The sequence below is a fragment of the Notamacropus eugenii genome, chromosome 1 (assembly GCF_028372415.1).
Source record: "Notamacropus eugenii isolate mMacEug1 chromosome 1, mMacEug1.pri_v2, whole genome shotgun sequence".
Classification (NCBI taxonomy): Eukaryota; Metazoa; Chordata; class Mammalia; order Diprotodontia; family Macropodidae; genus Notamacropus; species Notamacropus eugenii.
Genome location: NC_092872.1, coordinates 512,909,454 through 512,920,413, shown reverse-complemented (window position 1 = coordinate 512,920,413; position 10,960 = coordinate 512,909,454). Strand labels below are relative to the sequence as shown.

The 10,960-nt window shown below is 40.2% G+C and overlaps 1 protein-coding gene and 1 long non-coding RNA gene across 23 annotated transcripts in view; one reads left to right on the top strand and one right to left on the bottom strand.

The window, feature by feature from the left end:
• The first annotated feature begins 1,060 nt into the window (after positions 1-1,060).
• Positions 1,061-9,695, top strand: LOC140519957 (uncharacterized). Its single transcript, XR_011972335.1, has 3 exons — positions 1,061-1,146; positions 2,696-2,770; positions 9,612-9,695. It is a non-coding gene; the product is annotated as an uncharacterized lncRNA (long non-coding RNA).
• BCAS1 (brain enriched myelin associated protein 1) overlaps positions 1,486-10,960 on the bottom strand; it is a 154,036-nt gene continuing 144,561 nt past the window's right edge. For all 22 annotated transcript variants that reach the window (XM_072633502.1, XM_072633504.1, XM_072633503.1 and 19 more), the window contains one exon: positions 1,486-2,561. In XM_072633502.1, the coding sequence (XP_072489603.1) occupies positions 2,487-2,561 (75 nt within the window). In that variant the 3' untranslated portion in view covers positions 1,486-2,486. The remainder of the gene's footprint in view (positions 2,562-10,960) is intronic.

The following is a 10,960-nucleotide window of genomic DNA, read 5'->3' as shown; positions in this document are numbered from 1 at the left end:
ACAGTTTCAAATCCAATTGTTTCATTTTTCTCCAAGACCTGTGTTGCCAACCTTTAGTGGATGGAAACTGCCTCATGGGTGATTAAGTTCCTGTGCTCTTCTGGTGAAGTTGAATTTAAAATCTCAACATAAAAAAATCTCAAACCCCAAAACAACTTTCCTCTTTGGCCCCAGCTATGCCTTTTTTTTAAAGGGAAAATAAAAGTAAGTCATCTAAGAAATAAACCTGACTTTTGCTTGTCCAGGAAAAAAAAAACCAATACCCACCCAGATACAACAAAGATACTTTGCTATCCTCTCCAAGGGAAGGAGGAGGTAAGGGTCCATTTCAAGGTAAAATGCCTTCTCTGAGTGGCTGTGGCTCTGGGGGCCCAGGCTGTGGCTGTGATACTTTCTTCCCTGATTACACAGGAATCAAATTTAAAAACAGGGAAGGAGATCATCTGTGTACGTCAGGGCTCTGCCAACACTAACCATTATTTCATACGCATTAGTGGTTCCGTGGCAGAAGGTCATTAGCAATCTCTGTTTCTCATCCTTTCTGCCAGGAGACTTTTCTGATCCAAGCAACAAACCCCTTTGGCTAGTGAGGTGAGACCTGCAAATTATATCATTGGTACTCCCAGTTTTCTGAATAACCCCTGCTACCCACCTTCCCCCTGTAGCAAAACAGCCTGATTAGGCAACCCCCAGTGTTTGGAGCTAACTGGGGAGTCAGGGGCCGCTGTTTCTTGGATTCTTCTAACAGACTTAGTAGGCAAAATTTACTCCCTCCCCTTCCTCTCCATTCCTTTCCCTCTCCCTAATAGCTCACTGCCTGGTTTGTGCCAAGATAAACATTCCGTTGGGATGTAGAAGAGTCAGATTGTGGCAAACTAGGTCTGGGCATGGAGAAAAGATTAGAAGTCCTGAGCTCCATCAGCAAGGAAAAGAATCCAATCTCCTTTTTTAGCCCGGACTGGGGCCAGTGTATCTACACCACCAGCTGAAAGCCTGGGAGTTGGCCAACCCGAGTCAGTGCCTTCTACCTGCACTGCCTACTGGAACAAGAGCCCGTGTGCTTATCGATTATTCAAATGTCATTTTGCCAACTTTATAGATTCCATCTGCCTTCCAGGCAGACACTTTCCTGTGCTCTATGCCTGGGTAAGTAAGACAGGATAACCCAAGTTTATTTCAAAGCAATGGTTTGGAGAGGGAGGGGGAAAGGAAAAGGACGAAGGGGGAAATGGGGTTTACAGGGGCAATGGGGAATCTGGGTGACAAAAAGACATTTTAGACATTAGGTGAACAGAGGAAATATGTTTTAGTTCAAAATTAAAAATACTTCAGAAGGAAAAAAAGGATTAAAAAAATTAAATCGGAAGAGAAAGCCATGGTATATACAATTAACAGGTAAATAATCTACCACCTTGAATTTCATCATGTTAGACTCATGATACTATTTCCTGTTCTGTACAGGTGTTAAAAATAACCACAAGTATCTGAATCTTCAATAAACTTTATTAAGCCTTGTTAGGGGAAAGAGTTTGGTAAAAAGAGGCAGAATCTTGATAATACACAGATTTTTCATTAGGAAATTACAGACAAGACTCTGGACAAGTGTCAGACAAAACAGATGAAGGCTTCTCAGGAATCTGAAAAACATTAATAATGTAAGACTGCGGATACAGAATCAGTGTTAGTAGCACAGTGTTTGCGTATGGAGACCCTGGCTCCCCCTGGCGTTGTATGATAACTTTGCAGCTTTTCAAAAATTTGCCATTTCAACCCACGTCCCCTAACCGTGCCAAAAAAACCCCAAACCAAAACAAACAAGCAAAACCCAAAATCAATACCTTTGTTTTCCCAAATCATTTCAGGCCTTCTCCATTCAGCCTTTACGACCTCATCATTTTCACATACTTCTCAAGGACCTATTTGAAAACTGCTTTTCAATCATTTCTTCTTTAGATCCAAGAAATCTCCTGAAAACTGGTGATACCTCCACCTTCAACGTATTATGACACGACTACTTAGTTTCCTCTGTGAAATGCATACTGAAACAAATCTAGGTTTTATAGTGCCTTTCAAGTTTTGAGGTCAAGCATTTGTTAACTGCAGGAGCTTCATCCTCTCAGTGTACATTAATATTATGCAATTGACGTTTTTTGTAATGGCTGCCATTTTTATAACTTCATACCTTATCTAGAATAATTGCCCCTCAGCCCACCCCTCCACGTTACTGGCTTCTCTTTAGTTACAATACTACATACACTTTGCTTCAGGATGACCTTTACAGTTATTGATTGGCATGTAATGGACCAGATATGTAAATAATACACCTCAATGTACATCAGCTGTAGCTTTTATCCTTAGGCAGGGATCTCAATGGATGACACCAGTGGTGGAAAGGAGGAAGGGGAATGTGGGGTAGGAAAAAGTCAGCTTGACTGTGGAAGAACATGTTGTGAGCAGGGATTCTTCAATAGCTCTGTGGGTATTTATTACTTAGATTTCCCAACTGGCCCGATAGACACGGGATCTGTTTGCACTTCCGCATCAGACATCCGTTTTGGTCCCTGGGGAACAATAAGAAAAGGCTGAATCATTTTGAAGAGCAGTAGATTTTGATCCTCATGCTTTAGCATAAAAGTCTTCTGGCCATATTTTCCTATTTCCCAACCCGATCTGTTTTCCCCTCTCCCCTTTTAAGGTAGCTAAAGGCAGCAGATACAGTCTGGGGGCAATTGAGTTAAACTACCACTAAAAGACTGCGTTTCTGAGAAAGGTATGTAATCTCACTCCATGAATGACACCCATGAAAAGAAATCCCCCCCTCATTTTACAGATGAGGAAACTGAGGACCAGATTGGAGATCTGATTTGTCTAATGTTATACTTTTTGGTTGGCAAAGCAAGGACTCCTGGATTCTAATTCCTGGCTCTATGAAGGACTGGCTCTATAGGACCATAAGATTTAGAACTGGAGGAAACTTGTAAAATCATGTAGTCCCAAGCTCTCATTTTTAAGATGAAGATACTGAGGATCAGAGGGCTTAAGAGACTGATTCTTGCCTCCTTGCTCTAATTCTCCAGGCTGCTCTTCTGACTCTCCCACTCTTGACTCACTAGGTATTTCTCTGTAATGCCTCATGTCTGTAAATAGTTGTCTCCCCTGATAAAATCCAAGTTCCTTTGGGATAGACTCTTGGCATCATCAGCACTCAGCACAGTTACTGGGACAGAGTGCTTATTAAGTGCTTATAGATTGGCCGAGCCCATTCTGATGCTTTCTACATGTATGATTTTGGCTCAGTCTTCTTGGTCTCAATTTCCTAATCTATTAAAGGAAGTTAAACTGCACGACCTCTTAGGCCTCTTTTAACTCTGGCTCTCTGATCCTACCATGTCTAAGGTTAAATAGGATTCCAGTCTAATGATCACATCTCCTTTCAGGACCTCAGTTTCCTCATTTGTTAAATAAAGGGGTTGGTCTAAAAAGTATTTCTTCGGTATTAAATCCTATTAGAACGGTTAGGGAGGGGTTACTTTCCTGTGGATGACAGAAGCATCTATTCTGGTTTTGGGGAGCTCTGAATTAGTTTCTTGCTCCTAGCATTTAGGTGCTGGTAGCAATGCCATTTCCCCTTAGAATGCCTTCTTATCTTACAAGGCCTTTGGAAAGTGTGATAAAGGTTTTTTATTTAGCCCTCTTGCTCAGTAATTCTTCTGACAATGGGAACCCAATAGATGCTGTCAGGGATTATCCTTGTTTTTCTACCTCATTATTCCCTCCAACCCCTACTTCCCTGTAGGATCTGCCCCTAGCAGACTTCTGTTAAAATGAGTAAAACGATAGGATAAGTTCTCCTTCGGCTACTGTTGATTTAAGCAAACCCTTCTTTAAAATTAAGCTATACAGACAAATAAACCCTTCATGCCCCACCCCAACTTCCAACCTTCAATAACATAAAAAGTTTAGAGTCATGGAATGGAAAGAAAGAACTAATCCAGATGTCTAACTTTACAGATGAGGAAACTGAGACATAGAAGGGAAAAACGACTTGCGCATGGAAACCCAGTGGGTTAATGGAAGACCTAAGACTAAAGTCCAAGATGCCTGTCAGTCTACTTACTACACAGGCTTGTTTCTTGTTCTTTAGCAAACCTAATTGATTACACCCTGGGCAAGTTAAGACATTTCCCTCTAAATGTCCTGTGGCTTACTAATGTTAACTGACTCTAAATCTCACCAACTTTGCAAAAGCAAGCCAGTCACTTGAGGTTCACACAGACATCTGAACACCCCCACATCAATTAAATGCTGCAGGAGCTAGAAGCTTAGCTGGATTTCTGAATTTATGAACTTGATGATGTACCTTGTACCCAGAGAAACAATGGAGAGCAGTGTATGGCCTAAAAGGTTGAAAGAGAGTCACCAAAGCATCTCAGATTGATTCTGCCAAAATAATAATGACTCACATTTAAGGTTTAAAAAGAACTTCTTAATTTATGGGGTATGGAATAGATGTATTATTAGCATTTCCATTTTACAGATGAGGAAACTGAGGTTCAAGTTGGGGTTATATGCTAATGAATGTCAGAATCCGGATTCAAACTCCAACTTCCTTACTCTCAATCTAACAAATTTTCCATTATGTCATTCAGCTTCTCAGAGTTGACCTCAGCTTCTCTCCCTGCAAAGTAGGTATGTTTTTACAAGGCAGACCCAAAGCATTGACAAACAATGGAATTTGAGAAAATGGAGACCCAAGAGGAACTGTATTTTTAGCTTAGCTACATAGGTAAAAGCAAGTAGCGTCTCTTCCCACTAAAAAAAATTCCCCTTCCTCTCTTAGACTGGGCCAAACTAACATTTCAATATTACTCTTTTGATGAGTAGAGCTTTGTTTCCCTCAGGTCCCTGTTGAAATGTACATTACCTGGGTTTAATAATCTGTATATTAGCATCTGTTTGTAGGGTGGGCAGATTAGCTAGTAGTCTCCTAGAAGATAGCACAGTTCATAGTGAATGGGATGGACCAATAATCCAGATTAAGAGATGGGGAAAATTTGGAGTTCAAGACAAGGTTCAGGTGAAATGGAACCATGCATTGAATACTTCCTAAGAAATTTGCCAAAGGAAAAAAAATGGGGTGGGTGAGCAGGAAGGATACCTAAAGACAGGCATGCCTACAGAATAACAACATTATTATTAGAACATCAATCCTTTACAAAGTGTGAAAAAGTTTCCCTGATTGAATTAGAAGGGTAGTTTAGCATTGTCTGGTAGCAGAACTGCCACTTCACTGGTGGATTTTCAGAATACTAAACTTGCCAGCTCTGAAACATTTGGAGGCAAGCAGAAACTGTGGAGAGTGACCCACAACATTTTTTTTCCCTCCTCTCTGCCACCCCACCCTTCTGGCCATACCATCTTGTTACAATGCTTTCTACCCAGTGGGAGCCACTGCATCATGCAGGGGACAGAGACATAAAAATTTGGGGCCAACAGTCAGCTTTAAGAAGTATGATTTCTGGCAGTAGAGCATCAACTACATCTTCATGACAAAATTAACCTGGCATGTAAGATTTGAACTTAGGACAGAAGCAGACCTTGCAAGCATATGTCTAGAAGGATCATTGTGAGGATACCAGGAGAAAGGAAAGAACTTTGGAAAAAATGGAAGCGATACAGTGGCTAGAGTGCTGGACCTGGAGTCAAGAAAACCTGAGTTCAATTCCTGCCTCAAATACTTACTATGTGACCCTGGGTAAATCACTTAACTTATATTTGCCTCAGTTTCCTTATATGTAATAAAACACATAATAGTACCTACCTTCTAAGGTTGTTGTGAAGATAAAAAGAAATATTTGTAAGGTGCTTTGCAAACCTTAAATTTCTACATAAATGCTAGCTATTGAGGCAGTCAAGTGGATCGAATGCTGGTCCAGGAGTCAAGATAATCTGAGATCAAATATGACTTCAGACTCTTACTAGCTGTGTGGTCCTGGGTAAGTGACTTAACTTCTGTCTGCCTCAGTTTCCTGAACTGTAAAAAATGGGGATGATAATGGTAGTACCTATTTTCAGGGTCGTTGTGAGGATCAAATAAGGTAATGTTTGTAAAATGCTTTGAACAGTGCCCTGTAGATGTAAACACTTAATAATTTATTCCCTTCCCACTTGGACCCCACAGTACAAGAATTATGAATTGCTATAGCCACAAGTTTTTCTAAGTGTGTGCCTCACTATCAGTGTATTATCTGTTACCAACTCTTCCCCATCAATTCCGCATTTGTGGGAGAGTAAGTTCTAGATCTGAGAGGGAGAATGTTTAATAGCTACTGTTTTTACAGTGATATTTAGTAAATACCTTTTTCTTTGAGCTAATTGTGCCTACTGACTGGCTGACTATTAAAGATAAGTTCAGTGGCTGGGGCTTGGGAGCTATATATGAGTACCCATAGAGTACCCTAGAGACTGTAAGAGAAGGATCAACCCAATGAATTCTGAGTTGGAGAGATAACCCAGAAGGGTCACCAAATATATACTATGTGAATTGATCTCCATAATAGCAATGAAAATGTGTAGTGTATGTGTATTGTCTGTGAAATGAGTAGTGTAAATCTGATCTCAGTTTTAAAACTCAGTGAGGTGTACCCAAGGTCACATAGCAAGTGACTGATGGGGTTGGGATTCAAACCCACGATAAATTTTACCTACTGCTGAGGCCTTTTTCTATCTGTCAGGACATGTGACAAGATACATGGAGTTTTGGGTACATTTATAATTCTCCCAGTCCCCTGTGGTTCTTGCATTGCCCTTTAGGGCATCTGGCGAGATGAATTCAATAATCACCTAAGTGAAGATGTCAGAGTCTGCCATTTCAACAGACTTCCAGATCACTGGTATCTCCAGACATTTATCCATTCAAAACATCATGACCTAGACTTCATAATCAGGACATGAACATCAGCCACACAACATGTTATTAAGTCTAGTTGCCTGCAGCTGACATCATTAAGAAACAACCAAGAAAATTTTAATGAGGGTTTATCTTTGCTTGCAAAATCGGAGGGGTGGAGTTTGGGGTCAGGGGCCTGAATGAGATGAGAGAAAACACAGATACAATTGAGTTGCCCAGGACTGCCTGGTCATATTAAAACGAGGGTAAATCACACCTTTTGAAGGAGGAATAACCATGGTTTTCCAAAGAGAAGCATGTCGTTCTGCACAGGGACCTCTCCATTCTCATTATACAAAGGAAGACATTGCAAGAACAACATGGCATTCCAGCTGCCTTCTAAGGTTCCAGAGCCAACATTCATTCTTTCTTGCTTGGGTCTAGGCAGTTCTGTTTGCTTTCCCAACTCTACTTTCCTCAGGGAAAATAACTGCAGCTTTATGAGACATTTGTCATGCCAAAGAGAGAACATCCTCAACAAACTGTCTGCCAGGATGGGCCATTAGTCAGAAAACTTGACTTTGAGTCTTGCTTCCACTAGATGCTCAGCTCACTTTCCCTTTCTAAGCTCCAGGGATTTATTCCTTCAACTGAAGGAGTTGGACTGTATGATTCTTAAAGTCCTCAGTTGTAACATTTTATATCCAAAGGGCTCTTTTAGCTTTGACATTCTTTGCTTTAGGTTCAAAGGTCCCTTCCACTTGGAACGTTCCGTGTTCTAAGATCCCTTCTAGCTCTAACATTCTATTGTCTAAGGTTCTTTCTAGCTCTATTATTCTATATTTTCAGGTCCCTTCCAACTCTGACATTCTATGTCATAAGGTCCCTTCTACTTCTAACATTAAATATTCTAAGGTTTCCTCTAGCTCTGACATTTTATGTTCTAGCATCCCTTTTATGTTCTATGAAGTGTCTTTCTTCCTTTGCCATTTCCTCTTTCCAGAGATCCTATTATCTTATGAAAGAGTATGGGATGAGAAGCAATCAGTTACCTGAGTTTACTGTTATTTGCTTGGTTTGGGAAAAATGAGGGACCCCTCAGTTCTGGGGTTTCCTGCCAACATAACACTCTTGGCTTGGTTACTGTTTGATCAGGACATCTACAGCTCAATCATCTCTAATATCACTAGATTAAACTTCCCACAGGTTTTTGTTTTTTGTTTTTTTTTTTGATAATAGCAGTCTCAGTATTAATCCCTCACATTGGCACAGTATTTTTTGAATTTTCAAAGCACTTTGACATTATTCTATTTGAGCATTAGGGAAAATGCCAAAGATAGTCAGGATAGGTATTATAGTACCCATTTTACAGACGAGAAATTTGAGGCATATGAGAGGTCACATGATTTCAAAGTTACACAGTTAGTTAGTGGCAGAGCTGGGACTAGAATGCAATTCTCTTGACTCTCTGCCATGTGAACAGAACACTACTAGAACAGTAGAGATCTAAGTGGAGCAGGGGTTTTTTACCTGGGGTCCATTAACTTTTTTTAAAAATTTGATAACTCTATTTTAGTAAAATTGAATTCCTTTTAATTCTATGAATTCTATTTATTGCATTTAAAACCTTATGCTGAGAAGGGGTCCACAGGCTTCACCAGACTGCAAGGGGCCCAAGACACAAAAAGAGTTAAAAAGCCCTGTGATAGAGAGTAGACAGGGCTATGGTGACTCCCTATAATAGGATCATGGCTTGGAATTTGATATAATGCTCTTTCCAAGGAGTTAATAACTGTGCTGATGGTGACATGTTTAATCCCTAATTATCTTATTGTTTCAAATCTATCCCTAACCAGACAATAATTCCTGGAAAAAAGTGACCAGGTCGTAGAGTGCTTTTGTACCCTCTATAATATTCAGCATGGTCCTTGCAGTAGATGTTTAAGATACATTTGCACACTGTAGCTCCAAGCTGCGCTGGGACTCTGTGGTCTGTGGGTTACTGTATATTTTTTGAAATAAAGGCTGGAATGAGAAACCTGATATGAATAATCCCATTGGACTTAAAAGGAGGACTGGTGGTCCAGGGGACTGACTGTGAGGTTTGTATCATACTCTATTTTGTGTCTTACTTATCAGAGAATCCATTATTCCATTATTCATATCCTTCCATTTTATACTTATAAATTCCTTGGGAGCAGGGACCATGCTGTTTTTGATCGGTATCCTGAACACATTGCCTTGCACAAGGTAAGTTTGTAATAATGGAAGATTCTTTGTTTTTATTTGTTTGCTTGTCTTTTTATTGGGGGGGAAGGGTTGGGGTAGACATAACAGATGTCCTTAAATATTTGTAGGGCTGTCACGTATAAGAGGAATTAGACACGTCCTACTTGGCCCTAATGTCTGTATGTTGCCAAGAAGCAGCAGATTTAGTCTCCATGTAAATTCTAAAAATTAAAGTTATCAAAAAAAAACATTGATTGAATTACCTGGAGGAATATTGTCTTAGGAACTTTTCAAGCAAAAGAATGGATATCCACTTGTTAGGGGACATGGTTTAATAGATTAAAAGTTGGAAGGCAAAATCATCAGGTCTAACTGCCTCTTACTGAGAAGAGAACTGATGCTGAGACAGGTAAAGTGACTGGTCTAAGGTCACAAAGGTTAAATAAGTGGAAAGACCAAGATTTTGACTCATGTCTTTGTGACTTAATTTCAGATACTCTTTCTACTGGAATGAACTGCCTCACAACATGCTGAGAAGGAATTCTTGGTCCAGATTGGGTTGGACTAAATAGCGTACAATGTCCCTTACCACTCAGAGATTCTGTAATCCTGTGAAACATCGACTGACTTGATTGGAGGACCAGAGGGACATTGTTATAATACCATTTTATGTCTAACCCAGTCCCATCACTCAGACTTTTAGGATGTTGTTATGAACTTGCAGGACACTTTGTTTCCTAAGAGCTCAGCACCCTTAACCATACTGATGATAGAATCACAGAATTTCAGTGCTAGAAATTTGTGACAATCACAGTTCATGTTCTTTCAAATTTATAAAGCACTTTGCATACCACATCTCATCTGATCCTCATAACAATTCTGTAAAGTAGGATACTGAAGGTATTGTTCTACTAATTTTATGGAGGAGGAAATTGAGGCTCTCAGAGATTAAGTGATTGGTCTATGGCCGCCCAGGTAATAAGTGAGAAGAATTAGAATTCAAAATCCAGACCTCTATTGACTCCGATTACAGCATTATTTCCACTACATCGTGTTTCCTCTCTGTGGCAGATTCTAACTGTACCATTCTCTCCATCTTCTGCCTCTCCACCAATTTATAGATAAGAAAGAATGAGGAAGTTTTGAGCAAAGGCCAAGTGGCTTTCTATTTCCCCAAGGTCATATAATAAGTTAGTTCTGGTAAGAACCTGGAGTATCTAATGCCACAGTCCCAACCAAACACTGAACAATGAACCCAGCTTATTGTTAACCAAGAACAACATGCCACTGTCTCCCTAGGCCTGCTTCTGAACAACATGGCACACAGACACTGCTGGGTTGGGGCTAGCTCCCGCTAGACGGTGGGTGGCTGCATTTTAAAATGAAGGCCATGGAGAGAGAACTGATTGTCCTCATTGTGCTCCACTGGAGGAGTGGTGGTCCACACACTGAGCTGCCAAGTGTCCAGGTCCTCTGTAAGGAAAGGCGACTGAATGGTCTATTTCAATAGGATAAAGGAATAGAAAAACCATGGAGGGGCAGCATATAGTAGAAAGGACTTGGAACCATGGAATAATTGTCCAGTTGTGGCATTTACTAACTCTGAATCCTTTTACAAGTCAGAACTTTTCTAAGCCTCAGTTTTCTCCTCCTCCTCCTCATCATAAGTATTTATATAGCACTTTAAGGATTTGCAAAGTAAATATTTTCATATTTGATCCTAATCACAACCCCAGCGGTAGGTGCTATTATTATCTCCATTTTATAGATGAAGGAAACTGATGCAGACAGAGGTTGTGACTTGCCTAAGATCACACACCTAGTAAGTGTCTGAGGCCAAAT